The 15,813-nt window shown below is 41.4% G+C and overlaps 2 protein-coding genes and 1 long non-coding RNA gene across 5 annotated transcripts; 2 read left to right on the plus strand and 1 right to left on the minus strand.

Moving 5' to 3' along the window:
* Positions 1–863: 863 nt before the first annotated feature.
* On the plus strand, positions 864–8,684 carry slc25a38b (solute carrier family 25 member 38b). 3 transcript variants are annotated; one of them, XM_070828395.1, is made up of 9 exons: positions 864–1,032; positions 1,167–1,251; positions 1,386–1,481; positions 3,787–3,911; positions 4,473–4,557; positions 5,082–5,261; positions 5,887–6,055; positions 6,528–6,691; positions 6,803–8,684. In XM_070828395.1, the coding sequence occupies exons 3-9, from the start codon at positions 1,467–1,469 to the stop codon at positions 6,923–6,925; spliced, it is 861 nt and encodes a 286-aa protein (XP_070684496.1). In that variant the 5' UTR covers positions 864–1,032; positions 1,167–1,251; positions 1,386–1,466; the 3' UTR covers positions 6,926–8,684. The 3 variants fall into 3 exon arrangements, with proteins under 3 accessions (XP_070684496.1, XP_070684497.1, XP_070684494.1); XM_070828396.1 differs by having other exon boundaries at positions 864–931; XM_070828393.1 differs by having other exon boundaries at positions 864–1,251.
* Positions 8,685–9,214: 530 nt separating this feature from the next.
* Positions 9,215–9,532, minus strand: LOC139199373 (dromaiocalcin-1-like). Its single transcript, XM_070828436.1, has one exon. It carries the CDS (start codon positions 9,530–9,532, stop codon positions 9,215–9,217), a length of 318 nt encoding a protein of 105 aa, XP_070684537.1.
* A 3,951-nt stretch (positions 9,533–13,483) lies between these two features.
* LOC139199282 (uncharacterized) lies at positions 13,484–15,092 on the plus strand. Its single transcript, XR_011584116.1, has 4 exons — positions 13,484–13,623; positions 13,882–13,980; positions 14,705–14,843; positions 14,951–15,092. It is a non-coding gene; the product is annotated as an uncharacterized lncRNA (long non-coding RNA).
* Positions 15,093–15,813: the final 721 nt, after the last annotated feature.

The following is a 15,813-nucleotide window of genomic DNA, read 5'->3' on the forward strand; positions in this document are numbered from 1 at the left end:
GCCTGAAACTCAATGCTACATAAAATCTTCAAGTCTCAGCAACAATGCCGTCAACAATGGATGTCTCTGAACTGTAAACCGTGTGAGGTTGCACTTTCAGATACAGCCAGTCATTTTTTCTTGTGGGTTCTGTGCTGTAGGAATTATGTCAGTAATAATAATGTGTAGCACAATGATTCAGCTGGTTAATGTGTCATGGGAGGATATGTGTCACAGTTTATGTATGGAGTTTATGTATTAAGTATGGAACCTGAACATAATATATATATATTATATGTTATTAATATATTATTTAATATAATGTAATCAAAACACATGGTGTGTGAGTAACACCGCATGCTGAGCCACACCAGCAGATCCATATATGTAGATTATACTTTACACAAATCATTTAAAAATCCTATGGTGACAAAGTGTTTGAATGAGATGTTAAATGGGCTCACTTATTCAAATGATTGGACTCTAACTCAGATAGGTTTCCAATAATAAAATTTACACTTGTGAGTATTTTGCTAACAGATTTAGATTGTGTGACTAATTGAAAAATAAATGGTGGCCCTACTTTTAATCTCAGGACTGACAACAGTGACACCATGAGGCCTCTTTTAGAAGTGCTATACACATACCTGCTGGTTTTAGGAAGAAATTCTAACTAAAACAGGAGAATATAAACTCAATTTTCTACATATATGTGTGCTTTGCAATGTGGACGTGGCACACTGACCCTAGTTTTAGTGTCTGACAAAGCCACACGGTGTAAGGCTGTGAAATGTTGGTGATTAGCTGGTGTTGTGATGATGCGTCCATGTTCACTGGAGGTGAACTTTGTTAGCCACATGCTAACATTAGCAGCGGCACAGCGAGTAGCGATAACGACCCTGCAGTCAGTGTTGAGCGACAAATATCAGCAAAGAGTCCCGGAGCAGTCAATGTAGGTCCTCTGGTATCACTGCAGTTATAGTTCTACTTCTGGACAAACAACTTTACGTACACGACCTGCGTTAGGAAATGAATATCAATCAATTAATATGAGTTGAGTAACTTAACGTTACTGGAGCAAGCTAACGCTAACCTTAGCTAGCTGACTAGCCTTGCCAGAAAGTTCTGTATTTTAACAAGGCAATTTAAGTATTTACTGACGTTAAACTTCCACGAAACGTCCGCAGCAAATACAAATCATGGTGTTCCTGGGGCTGACAAGGGTGACGACCACCACCTCCACCTCCTCTCCTTAACGGAGTTCAAAGTCTGGTAAGATGAGCTAGCATGCTAAGTTAGCTAGCTTCAGTGGCTAGTCCAGCCAGCTGCTAACTGGCTTCTTGGACCATTTATTGTTTTGATATGTCACTCGTGATCTCCGTCTGATTTCTCTTCCCCACTTTTAGTAACGTTGGTTGAAAACACCCGCCGTCACGGCGGCAGCAGAGGAGAAACAGGACTCATCCGGCTCAGCATCCAGGTCAAAGATGGAGCTAGCAGCGGTGAGTGCACCTGCTGGCTGCTGCCACAGTCTGTTATGGTCATCATGCAGCCAGGACACTCGGTCTGTCTGCTAATACAGCCGTGTGCTAAATCAACCAGATCTAATACTCCGTGTTGTGTGAGAGAGACTTTAAAATAATATTCTGCAGTGACACATTATCACCTCAATCACCAAGCTAGCCGTGATCGATTAGTGATGGCACAGTGGTTATAACTACACGTGGACAATGCTTGTAAAATCCTCTGACGCCGCGTGTATAGTTTGATATTGTGATGTCAGTTTATATTGAGGTATGGTAACTTGTCAAGTAGCCTATTCATTGTGTCTGTTCTTGTCTGTTCCTGTGAATTTGATTCCTGACAAATCAGCAAACTTCACTTGTCAAACTCACACTAAAATACAATATTACCATAAAGCAGTCCTGCAAACACAGACAGTAATTTTAGGGATAGCTGCAGCTTGGCCAAGTCTCTGATGTGGAAGCATTTGCCAAGGACAAAATCAGCTCCCTTTTGCTAATGACATATCCTTATTCAGGGCAACACTGCATGTCATAAATGCATAATTCTTCACCACAGCCCTTTAAGATTAGAAACTGATTGACTGACCATGGTAATGGTTAAATTGTGCACTTCATTTTGAAATTCAAAAGATGTTAGCTGCCAATTTTGTGAAGGTGTCTGAAACCACCTGATCCACAAAACAAAATAAAATCCAGAGTCATCGTGGTTCATGATTGATCGATCTTCACTGAGGGTGGGACAGAGCTCACGTGGAGCGGATTGTGGAAACTTGAGATTGATTTTTCTCTGAAATCCGGTGTCTAAAATCACCATAATTTCTTCTCACATTTTGATTTTGGTTATTTTAAGAGAAGATTAGTTCTAGATAAAAATGTTAATTATTTTCATCCTTGTGGGGAAATTGTGTTTTCTTGCCACTTTATTACAAATACATTATTTGCCATTTAATAACTTAAGCACCCCCCCCTTACACACACACACACACACACACACACACACACACACACAGAGCCACTTCATGACTCATGCTGTTTGACAAAGATGCAATTTAGCAGTGAGCTTTGCAGAGGGGGGAGAAATACAGTGAGTGAGTGTGTCTCTGTAAGATAAAGATAGAAGCCCGTAGAAAAATCGCAGCCTGGATTAAGCTTCTGCTTTAACTGTGAAATGGGGGGGAAGGAGGACGAGAAGCAGGAGAGAGCCATTGTGGGCAGTAGCAAGTGAGAGGTAGAGAGAGAGAGGGGGGGGGGTGAGGGAGAAGGTTTGTGGGAGAGATGGAGGTTTATTTTGTAATATGCTATTTGTAATAGCAGCATCACAGAGAGAGGGAGGTGAAAGAGGGCAAAATGCGGGAAACACAGGATTCTCAGAGCCGAGCCCCGGGCAGCCTGGGGAAGGTAGGAGTGTGTGTTTGTGCGTAATGTGTGCATTAAAGTGGCATGTGTGTGTGTTGAAGCTACGTATAATAATGTATTGAATATTACTTGTATAGCAGCTTATGTGCATTGCAGAAATTTTATTTTGTTTTTGCCACTGTGATTATTTGTTATAACATTATGCATTAAGCATTCTTCCACTGCTTACATGTGTTTTTTTTTTGCGTAATTGTTTACCTTCAAATGCAGCTAAATTTCTGTCCATGTCTGTGTTTGTGCATGAGGCATGTAACCACAGATAATGTGGAGTCTCAGTTTAATTCTACCCAACAGCCCCTGTGTGTGTGTGTGTGTGTGGGGGGAAAGTCACTGCACATCTCCATCATCTCTGGGAACCTGACCTCTGCTCTGTGCTACAGGCTTGTTTTTCTTATTGGAAATGTCATATAAGCATATTTATATTCAAATTAAAGTCCAGCCCATGTATGTGAGGCAGCATTCATTATTTTGGGAGCACATTTCTGTTGTGTCAGGGCTTTGGATGCGATTGTTTTTTGGATAGTGTTTCCCTGCTCTTTCGAGAGGGTCTGTGGCATTCAACAAGAGGAGACCAATGCAGAGAAAGATGTTGAATGATGCATTTTCACATCATGTTTTTTTACACTGTGACTAATCCTCTACATTTCTCTTTGCCCTCATCCCTTTCTCCCTATCGTCCAACACTCTCCTCTCTGTCCTGAATTCTGATTTCTCTCTCATTCCCCCTTTTTCCTTCTCTTCGTGGTCCGCCATTTCATTCTCCTGTCACTTCTCTCCCTTGTATTGTCTCCTTGCCATTCCCCCATCTTCTCCTTCTTTCCATCCCTCGGTCTCTGTCCTCCGTTGTCCCTGTCATCGTCCTCAGGCTCACCCGGCTCTCAAAGCCTTTATGTGTGGCTCTCTCAGCGGCACCTGCTCTACGCTGCTCTTCCAGCCTTTGGATCTGATCAAGACACGGCTGCAGACCCTCCAGAACAATGCCAAGCCGGGGTGCGTTTGCGCGCACATATCACACAGACATGTCTCATGTGTATGAACATGCAAACACACGCACGCTACACATTTTGCCTGCACACCATCAGACGCATGTACATCAGCATGCCCCTGGTGTTATGTTTTGTCCGACTTTGACTCACACACACCGTGATAAGCAACATGCTCTCCAGGCACAAAACCACAAACACACACACACAATTTGGCAGGACAACATTTGCAGCGACTGCCTGCCTGAATCTGCTGTTGTGCCCCATATAGGACAATTAGTCACACCAGCACCATGTAATCTTACTGTCAGGCTGCTGGGTTGCAATTAGCTCCACAGACGACAGGAACAGAAAATGTTAACGGCTAAAAGGGGATTTTTATTTTAAATAACGTTCCACAGGTGGAGACCAGCTCTTAGTACCAATTTCCAATACTGTTTCTGGATTAAATTATTGTTCTCCATGTTCACACCTTGAAAAACTGTTTTTGTCTGTAAGTGTCTGTATGTATTTACATGTGTGCACCTTCGAATGTGTCTGTGACCATTTCCTAAATTTCATTCTGCAGGGCACCAAAGGTGGGGATGTTTACCGTTTTCATCAATGTTATTAGGACAGAGAAATTCTTCAGTCTGTGGAAGGGAGTTTCACCAGTGAGTGACTGAAGTTGGTTATTATTTTCAGCATTTACAATTATTCCTGCTGTTATAAATCCTGTTGTTTTGCGTGTGTGTATGTGTGTGGTCAGTAGTCAGTGAGGGTGTTTGTTCTCCTGCACCAATCCGCGTGCACTCGTTCTGTCTTTCAGCTTACATTAGTGTTACCTCTGTGTCTGGCTCTAAGAACCAGACAGACACTCAGCCAAATCAAGTCTGCTTATAAATATCACAAAGCTGCTCGTAGAGACAAATCAGAGAGGCAACATTTATCCAGTTCAATCTATTCACACACTAGTACTTAAGTTAGTTATTAAAAAAAAAAAAAATCAATTGGATGACACATTATTGTGACATCTTAATTAAACATTATAGTATGACTGTAATATGTTTTAATTCTCAAAATATCCATCACAGCCTTAGTTTGCAGTCTTTTTTTAAACTAAAGCCTTTAACACCATCATACTCAGCAAAAAGCTGAATACGTTGAATTGTTCAGCACTCTTATTTCTCTCCGGCAGTCATTTGTGCGCTGTATCCCCGGGGTGGGCATCTACTTCAGCACCTTCTACACCCTGAAGCAGCACTACTTCCTGGACCGGGCACCCAACGCTGGCGAGGCCGTTCTGCTTGGAGCGGGCGCCAGAGCTGTGGCTGGTGTCTGCATGCTGCCGTTCACAGTCATCAAGACGCGCTTTGAGGTGAGCGACAGTTTACTGACTTACTGAGTGGCCGTTGTTAATGTATGACTGCATTTAATCAGTGGAACAGTTTTAGGCAATGATTAGTGATTTGTCCTGATCTATTTTGTCCTGACTTTGTCTGGTGAGAATAATAAAGACCTTTAACAGACAGATGCTGAAAATAAGGGACAATAAGTCTTAATGCACTGATCCAACAAAACCATTTTATGAACGCTCAAGCTGCATGAAAGGAAGCTACTGTCTGTGGGGCAACTGGCCCACCAGTATGGAGGTGGAGTCTCATTTTATGCCTGTAATAATAATAAGTATGACTCGTGCCCTCTTTTAGTCAAAAATGGAGTCGAGAACAAAAGTAGCATTCGCATTTTAACTATTTTGAAATACAAGCAGTCCAGCTTATTCACTTATTGGGAGCTGTGCTTGGTGAAAGCGTTAGTTATTGACTGACATGACACTGCATAACAGTGATGCTCACCAGTGAATGAACCATGAAGTTTCACTGCATAAGTGACTCAATACCCAATGAATCACGTCTCCACCTCAAAGACTGTGTTGTCTGTTGACTAACTGTCATAACTAAATGTGCTCCATTTTCATTGTATATGTTGGTGTGTTGTTTCAGAGTGGCTGTTACAACTACGTGAGTGTGGCGGGGGCTCTGAGGAGTGTGTATGAGACAGAGGGAATCAGAGCTCTGTTCTCAGGGCTGACAGCCACGCTGCTCCGTGACGCTCCGTTCTCCGGCATCTACGTCATGTTCTACAGCCAGGCCAAGAAGGCGCTGCCTCAAGGTGAGGCCACGCTGCATCAGCAGATCAGTGGAGCTCATTACAATGTGAATCATCATTTTCTATTGATCTGATGAGCAGAGGGCTGGATAAGTGTTGCCATTATGCTACAGAGAGCCCATCAAGTGTACAGTGAACGGCTTAGTGTTTTGAATCTTTGGCCTCCAACAGCATCTTTTCAGTGTTTTTATGTCTCAAACCTAAAAGTTTTCTCATGCGTCCTGATGGCCAGCAACACAGAGTGAGTTTCCATCCACATGTTTTTTTATGCTCATTTTCAATTAATGACCAAAATTGCATCAGATTTCATTATCATTAGATCTGTGTGGAGCAACAAGACTGTAACATTCCTCAAGTACAAAACATGTAACACATGACATAAAAAATGTTAACTGAATATTGGCATCAGCCTTAAAAGTCCAGTATTGTTCACGCCATATATATCTCCCCTGATAACTCGCTCCTCTCCTCTCAGAGGTTACTTCGACAGCCTACGCCCCGCTGGTGAACTTCAGCTGTGGGATGGTGGCAGGTGTCATGGCGTCGCTGGCGACACAGCCCGCAGACGTGGTGAAGACCCACATTCAAGTCAGCCCGTCCCACTGGAGAACGACAGACGCTGTTCGCTACATCTACACGGTTGGTGCTCATTTGATGGCGATGTGTGTCTTACTGCATGTCCGTGTCACTTTCAGCTTGGCCGCCGCTTCAGAAACATACTGAAGTCTCCCGCTCTGTCCTCTCCCTCAGGAGCACGGCATGGGTGGGTTCTTTCGCGGGGCCGTTCCCAGGTCTCTGCGACGCACTCTGATGGCTGCTATGGCTTGGACTGTCTACGAACAGCTGATGGCTCGCATGGGCCTCAAATCCTGAAGAGCAAACAGAGCTGAGCCACACGAAAACAGGATGACGTACGAGGGGATAATGATATGAAGCATTTTCTCACTGAACGCCCCATGAACGAAGAAAAGGGAGTCGAGGAGCTCGTAGAGACAGTGAACCAGCACTGCCAAGATGTTGAAAAGAGGAACCAAGTGGATAAGAAAAGAAAAGAGAGTAAGAATGCTGTGTGATCGAGTGTTTTTTTTGTTGATATTTGTTTGTATCCTGTTTGTGAAAATGTGCCTGTGTGTGTCTGTAGGTGTGTGAGTTTGAGATTGTGATGTTACACCTGACACAGTGTTACGTCAATCTTGGATTGAAGTGACACTCCCTGCTGTGAAGTGAACCTGTTCTTCCTCTCACCACTTATATTTGGACACACTGAGGTTCGGCTGCCACTAAAATAAAATGCCCTTGACAGAGGGCCTGTGCTGGGCAGCATTGTTTGCTTTGAGAAAACGCTGTCAAGACAAAGGGGACGCTCAGCACGTACTCGTGCTGAGGTAACCAAAAACAAAGTACTGCAGAGAGGAGCTCTGGCTTCTGCCATATTTAGGAAACATGCACAAGATCAGGCAATGTTTCTTACTTGCCAGTTAACAAGCAGACTCAGATGTTTAGTTAGTTTCAGGCTCTGACAATCACAAATACTCACACAGCTGCATTATGGGAAATAAATCACAATAAAGCCTTTGTTGACATATTGCTCTAAACTATGCTAATTTAAAGTTTATATACGACTGTGGTGCGTTTTTGACACTGCATGGAGAAACCAGATGTGCTTTTTTTTAAAAGAAGTAATGATAGTCAGTCACATCTGGGCTCAAGATAAAATATTCCAGACCTGTGACAACATCTCAGTCCTTCATGAGTTTTGTAATTGAAATGCTTGACATTTGCTTTTTGTTTGTTTTTGTTTTTTTGAGGACACATTAAGTTTATATTTTACGACACTGCAGTCTTTGAAATATTTCAGATTTTGTTTTGTTCAAAGTGAGTTACCCCCCCCCCCCGTGATTAAATGAGTAGCCTCTGAGCATATTTCCAGAGCATAAAGCATTCAAATGAAGCATTGCTTAATCCTTGTGCTAATATGTTTCTAAGAGTTAAACTGTGGAGATTCCTGGCTTTGTAAATATTAGACTAAATGCAGAATTATTGGTTGTTACAGATGAACGCCATATTTTTCTGTTGCCCCTACAGTGTGCCCTTTACTATAAATAGTATTTATTATTGTTGATATAAAAAAGCTCAAAAGAGGTGATGCGTTGAAAATAATATATACAAATAATATATATGTGTTTATAGACATAATGCCAAATGGAAGATTGAAATATTTGATATTATTTAAGGATCATTTACTCACCTAAACCACCTAAAAACACACTGCACATATTTTGCAACAGGACAGAAAGGTTAGACTGTGACCTGTGAAATAACGGGAAGGTTGTTAGCAAAAAGAGGAATTTAATGACATGATTTGTTTTGTGAATGCCTCAGTGCTTGCTGTGTAACACAAACTGTGTGTCTAACTGTGCTCTACAGTACATGTGCCGTAATTCACGCCTTTTACCACGTCAGTCATCTTCACCGTCACACCACTCCTGTAGTCTTCATTGATCCTCTGTCGTAGCTATATTGTACATGGTCAGTGTTATTGTAGATATTTGGTCTGTGCCTGTGTTTGCTCAGACAGACGCTGTGCCTGCCTGGTTTTTAACGTCAATAAAGTCTTCTTTTTTTTTTTTAAGTAATTTCAACTTTTTTCAGAGATTGGCTTTGCTTTATTGTTGATTTTACTTTCTAGATAGCAACTGGTATAATAATAATCAAACATAACAACTGCCGTGTTATTAACAAACCAAAGCATATGCTACCACAAGCTGCTACTAAACATTGTCACTAAATATGACTACAAAATGACTACAAAATCAACCACTAAAATCACAATACATTTGCAAGAATATATGGAACTGAGGTTTAAAAAGCAGAAAGTTTGTAAAAGAAATAGATTTAAGTCTGATTTGCTGTACATTCTTAGTTTCTTTCACATTCTGATTAAATATTTAATATAATTTATATTAAATAATATAATAATAATACGAAATATAATATAATATAAAATTTAGGTTTGAGAATTAGATAGATGTTGACATAGTCTCATGGCTCTTCATAAACGTATGCCCTTTAGCTTATATAAAAATAACATTTAACACACTGGCTTTTAAACAAAATGTAACAATATATTTTATTTTAAGTCAAATAACGAATGAATGAGAATTAGTAGCAGATGAAGTGGAGTCTCTCCTGGCAGTCCCGGTTCTCCCACAGTCCCCCTTTGGTTAAAGCTCCACAGCGTTTCCACGCTGGACACTGATGGTCCTGATCTCCTCCTTGGGGCCAGGCCTGGTACACCAGAGGGTGTTTGTCCACCCATAGCCAGCGGTCGCTCAGGTAACGCAGGCCAATCCACACCCGCTCAGTGATGATGTCTTGCCGGATCTTCCGCAGAGCCAGGAGGTTCTCGGTCTCAGAGACCAGGCTCGTGAGTGTGGTGTGTTTGTCTCTGCAGTACCACTGCGCGTCCTCCCAGGTCATTGTCGTCTCCACCAAGATCAGGTTTAGGCACAGAAAGGGTAGCCTTGCCCTAAATGGGTAGTTGTGCCACCCATTCCATCCACAGCCGCTCCAACAAACACAAGTAGAGATCTTATGAGGATCGACTTCTGGTTCCCCCAAATCCCACGACATGTATTTCGCAAGTCCTCCTCCTGACCAACTCCAGTGTGTCACATTTCTGTAGAGACCGATCCAGAACTTGTTGACTTTCCCCTCTGTTTGTCTTTGCAGCCTCCTTTCTTCCAATTTTGTAGTGATGGGGGAAAGATCAGTGAAATGATCTCTGCAGTGCTTTTGAGCATCAGGCCACTCGTACCTACTCTGCACGTATACATGCTTTCCATACTGTCCTGACACACTTACAATAAAGAGCATTTTCAAAACCACAGTGTCCATAGTGAAGGAGTAATTAGAGGGTTCTGTTCGAGGTGAAGCCTGTTTATCACAGTGGTCCATCCTCATGTTGCCTCATATAATGACTTTGTATCATTATTTGCATAAAAATTTGCCTAAACCTTGATATCCGGGACACCCTGGTAGCCTCGTGGCTGGGAAACAAACCATGTGATTACAACATCCTTGGCTCTGTTCCCATGTTTCCTGTCTGTTACCATCAAAAAGGACCAAATGAAATACCATAAAACATTACTATTAGAATATTGAAAATCTTAATTTTACCTGAGCGCAGGCATAGATAGTCACAGAGAAGAATCCTACGGTTTGGATTAGTTTGTTGCTTCATTAGTTAGTTGTATGTTGACATTTTCTGTTTTCTGCTGGTGAGGCTCAGAACCAGGGAGAAGAGGCACATTTGACACTATTATCAGGAATTCTTGATGAAAAAGTGGAAAATGTGAATAGGAATGAGTTTGTTAAATATACTGCGCTCTGTGACTGAACATTTGCCCCCAAAAGGTAAATAAATGTCAAGGAATTTTCTTTAGAGAAAGTGTGCATGTACCTTAATATCTTCGATATACAGAGAGGAAAGTATGAGTGAAGCAGGAGTCACCTAATCACCTCGTTGGTGAAGTATGATGTTTATGAATGAAGGTTTGGATCAAATGATGAGTAAAATATTCTGGGTGAGGCACGCAATTCGGTGTGTTTCTGCAGTTTATGATAAAAGCCACTGATTGCCTCTCATTACATTAACAGCCTTTTGTATGAGCTGGCAGGAGCACAGACTAGAAGCTGCACCATGTTTACACACAAATCTGGATTATGTAGCAAACAAAACAGGCAGAAATCAGAAGACCCCTGGGTACAATAATCAGCTGAGGCTATGCAATGGGTTAATCTCGCTGTGCAAGAAACCATGACATTGGTTTTACTACATTTGCAAGGCATCACCTGAAGTCAGTGAAGCCTCTGCGTATTTTCCTAAACAATTTCCATTTGACCTTGAGAAATAAAAGGTGAAAGCAAGTCCTGTCTAAACTTACCACATCCTGGCTGCCTTTTGACTTTGGACGACTTTACTAACTTCAGTCAAATGCTTTGTATCGTCTTTTGAACTTTGTGGAGAATCAGATTCATTAATGTTAGAGGATCAGCTTTGGATGAAAAGCCTGATGGGCTGAAGAGGTGAGGGGTGAAGACAGACAGACAGACAGACAGACAGACCTACCTACCAAGAGTGTCTGCTTTCACAGCTGCAGCATGTTACAGCCTGTGGTGCCTGCAGTTAGATTATGGTTTAGCTTTGTGATCACGGTAAAAATGTTTAAATTCATAGTCATGGTCCAAAACTCTGATGGAATGAAAAGTCTCTGATGGGTCACATGTTGTAACACTGGAAAGAAAAGATTTATAAGTTACCAAGACGAACGGTCCACAGCCACGCTAGCAGCTCTGTGAGGCCGTACATAAAGCACAGCAATGCTCATAAAGACAAAGCTAACAGGTTGATGTTTATGATACTTCTAGTTTAGTTAACTGTGTTAGTAGATTAGATTGTGATGGGAATGTCAATCATTTTGCAGGCACTGGTCATACAAATTGGATAAATTAAGTGCAGTTTGGCCTGATGGTGGCGCTAGAGGAGGAGTCACTGGAACTTTTGGGTTCACTCTCTACGGACTGAAGCAGCCTAGCCAATAGATCCAGTAGATCTGGACCAAGGTGGCGGACTGACCAACATGTGCACCCCCAGAGCCAGGCCACCAGGTCTGGTGCACCAGACTGTGGTCTACAGATCAAAGTATTGATACGGTTTATCATCTAAGAGTGACAGCTGCAGAGCCTTGTGTCCGCCGATGAGCCCTGAGCTGCATGAGGAGCGGTGAGTGTTTCTGAAGCCTCACGAGACACTGTGACACTGAGTGACACATGCCGCCATGTTTTCCTGTCAAACCAGGACCACTGAGACAGTCTGAATAAACATTACACTGCACATAACAACAGAACAACAGCCCATACAGGTTTATTGCAGGCCAAATGATAAGATAACAGGTCAAGAATTTGTCACCTTAAAATAGAAATTAGAATTCTGTGAAACTAAATTACAGTCCTGCTGTCAGTCATCATGAGCGTAGATGTTACTTAAGTTATTTATTGAACCGTTTTCATTGCTTGTATTTATATTTTGTTGTTATTTATAAGTGACAGTTTTTTTGTTTTAATTCGTTTTCATAGTACGCTTATTTTCTGATCTGTATATATTTCTTGTTTTGCCTTTTCTTGTGGTTTCTGTTTTATATTGTTGCTTGCTTTTATTGTTTTTATTGCTTTTGTGTTAACCCCGGGAAGGTAAGGATCCAAATGCCAAACAAAGAATAAAGAACGAGCATCTGCATGTTAAGAGAGCTTCTGTAATTACATGAGACTTTCTGTGGTCCCACAATGAAGTACATTTAAAAAAAAAAAAAGTTACGATACAGATAATCTGCTACATACACCTTCAACCTGTTTTAGTGTTTTAAAGCTGACCTTGTTGCCTATGGAGTCACCTGTTACCCTGTTGTTGTTATTTCTGCCGGATGGTGAGCAGATCTTATTGTTTGCCACTAAAAAACGACTAATTTGCACAAATTATTTGGTCGGGGGCAGGAGGCAATGACAAGAAAAAAGAATAACTAAAGAGGGGCTCATGAAGACATTTGTAATAATAATAATAATAATTATTGATACCAAGTGTAGAGTTTCAATTTGAGCCATTGATAAAGAAAATTGAAAAAAATTTTCCGGAGTTCATTTTTGACACTGAAAACAGAATTAAATAAAATCTCCTTAACTGTGCTGCAGATACAGTTAAAAACCAGAAAATGCTGGTAAGTTGACTTTTTTGTGATAAATTTATGGTTTTGGCAAAATTTTAGGGATAGTCCTGTCAACTGGAATATAAATATATAAAAGAATATGTAATATTTTAATGTAAATGTGCATTTGTTTTAACAGAGAGAAGCTGAATTTCAATGACAATAACAGCCTTACTGTATATTATCCCACACAAGTTTCAAGTTTCACTTTAAATGCAGGTTAACACGGGATCAACGGTACAATGAAATGTGGAGGGTGAGAGAGTCAGCTCAGCAAAGAAAGCAATAATATAAGATAGGATGCAATAATATAGAAATAAATATAAAATGAAATATAGAATTATATACATATGGAGATGAGGATATGTGAAAAAGTGACACTGCATAGCTCAGCCTCTCAGGCTTTGTTTTGGTCCCATAGACGTATAAGACTGTATAAATACACTCTTTAGACTGTATATATGTATATATATGTGTGTGTGTGTGTGTGTGTGTGTGTGTGTATATATATATATATATAAATATATATCTCCTTTTATACAGTCTATGCCTGGCCCACTTGTCCGCAGCGTACCTGGCAGACACAGCACAGGGCCGATTTAGCGAACGGAAGTAAATTACACTATAAATGTGACGTAGCTTCCGCTCCGTCTCCCTCTTGCTGTGAACTACGAGTCACCACGCGGTGTTGCCTCGTGCTAAGACACGAACATGGCTGAACTAACTAAATTCAATCCGTCATTAAACAATATCAGTGACTATCGATCAGGCTGATCACCCAGCAGGGTGTCTGCAGGATCTGAACAGATGGTGAGTCAAACTTTATTTCTCTTTAGTCTTGATTTGAACTTTCCCCACTGAGGGATCAATAAAAAGTTTTCTTATCTTTATCTTTATTTCCTCACGGTTCATCCTTGGTTTTAAACATTTTAACTCTTGTTTTAGTAGCAAGTGGACACACAGGCTTGACCTTTTCATTGAGGTTCATTCAGCCGTCTGTTCTAACTTTGGGATGAATGCAGGCAGTAATGTTTCCTCCCTTCTGTCTGTCTGTCTGTCCCCCTCCAGATGTATAAATCATTAACCTGACTGCTGCCAGCTGTTGTTGCCATGGAGGATCCAGCTGCTGCTTGTGTGTGTGTCGTCTCCTGAAGGAGCTCAGAACAGGTCGGTTTATGGAGAAAACCACCAAACACCTCTCAGGATATGATCTGTGTACTGATAATGCTGCGCTGATTGTATGGCCTCACAGCACACCATTAAAGCCTGGCACCGGTCCTGTCGGTGTTGAGGTGTCGGAAGTGTGCCAGAGTGATTATGGCCGGTTTTCGCTAACACCACGAGGACTGCTGTCCTATGACTGGGGTTTGATAGTGACCTGAGCCACACGTCCTTTTTCTCTTGCCTGGTACCTCCTGCAGGCCCAGTTGCACCCAATGCTATGTCCTCTGCAGTATTTGTTGCCATGCTTCTTCAGATCAAATCGGCAGCATGTTTCCAGGCGGAGCCCCCAGAGCACTGTCTCCAGAACTAATTGTTCTGGCTTCGCTGAATCAGCAGATTCTTCACTGACAGGATTAGAGCCATGAGGCCGTTTGTCATCCTTTTCCCCTGCAGCTGTTTATAAAATTTAGACCAGCAGATTAAAATCGTCCTCATGTGGCATAATTACCCATCAATCACCTGTGCTTTGCTACCAGACATTACTCTCTTCAGTACAGAAAGATGAAAGTTGGGAAGGCCAACAAGTTGAGCTTTTAGCCAGAGTAGACACATTTTCAGAAAACTATTCAAACCAGTGACTCTCTGGTGAGACCAGGTGCCATCTTATGTTTTTCATGTATCTGCTTGTGTTGGTGTCTTTGTAAAACAGTTCTGATTCCTGCCTTAGACAGGGAGAGAGAAGAGCTGGCAGCAGCTGAAGAGGCACTTGAGTGAGTGGACCACCCCAGACCCCGACTGCGCTCCAGTTGAGTGACCGACTGGTCTGACGATCAGGTGCCCTCTCTGCCCATCCAGTGGGACTGAAGGTTAGAGAAGCTTATCTTGTATAATGGTATGGTGCACAGGGATCCATTTGTGTTTAGCTCAACATTGTTAGTGAAATATTTTTCACGGTTACCTCTTGTTCCTACAGGGCTGGAGTACTGCCACTGAAGACTGGCTTACAGCTCAGACTGCACAGGCCCAGGCGGTGCCTCATGTCACCGGACATAAGTCATCACCATCAACGCATGAGAAATGCGCAGAACTATGAGCTGAGAAATCAATAAAGTTATTGGGTTATTCTTAAAACCGTCTTGTTTCATTTTGTTTCAGTGAATATGCATAATGTACGCACTATACAAGTATTTTACACAAGTATAATATTTTAAATGTCTAATGTTTTCACAAACAAGTGCATAGGATGTTTAAACTCTATATACTACAGTGTTCATAGTCTGGGCCAGTTTGCAACACCTGTCATTACTTTATTAGTTCAAAACCCAATAGGAAGACCTGTACACTAGGATATGAAATGCAAACCAAAACACAGAAAAAATGACAAAACTGCTTAAGCCTGAGATCTTGACTAAATCACTGTCACTCACCTGTGTATGTGTATAAATATATGAATACGCACACAATGTATATATAGTGGAGGTTTAAGTACAAGCATACACAAGTAAAAGTATGAGAACTCTATAGGTCTGATATGGTAAGAACAGTATAACTATGTATGGACTTGTGAGTATGTATATATGTTTGTGTATATCTATATACAAGTGTATATAGATATACACGTGTGTATGTGTGTATATGTGTGTGTGTGTGCTCTCACATGTCCATACATAGTTATACTACTAATCTTACCATATCAGACCTGTAGAGTTCTCATACTTTTACTTGTTTATGCTTGTACTTAAACTTGCACTATATCGTTCATTACTCTATGCTTCGCTGCTTTTTGCACTCCTGGTTAGATGCCAAATGGTATTTTAGTACTTGCACTCTGAGTAA

This window comes from Pempheris klunzingeri, chromosome 3 (assembly GCF_042242105.1).
Source record: "Pempheris klunzingeri isolate RE-2024b chromosome 3, fPemKlu1.hap1, whole genome shotgun sequence".
NCBI lineage: Eukaryota > Metazoa > Chordata > Actinopteri > Acropomatiformes > Pempheridae > Pempheris > Pempheris klunzingeri.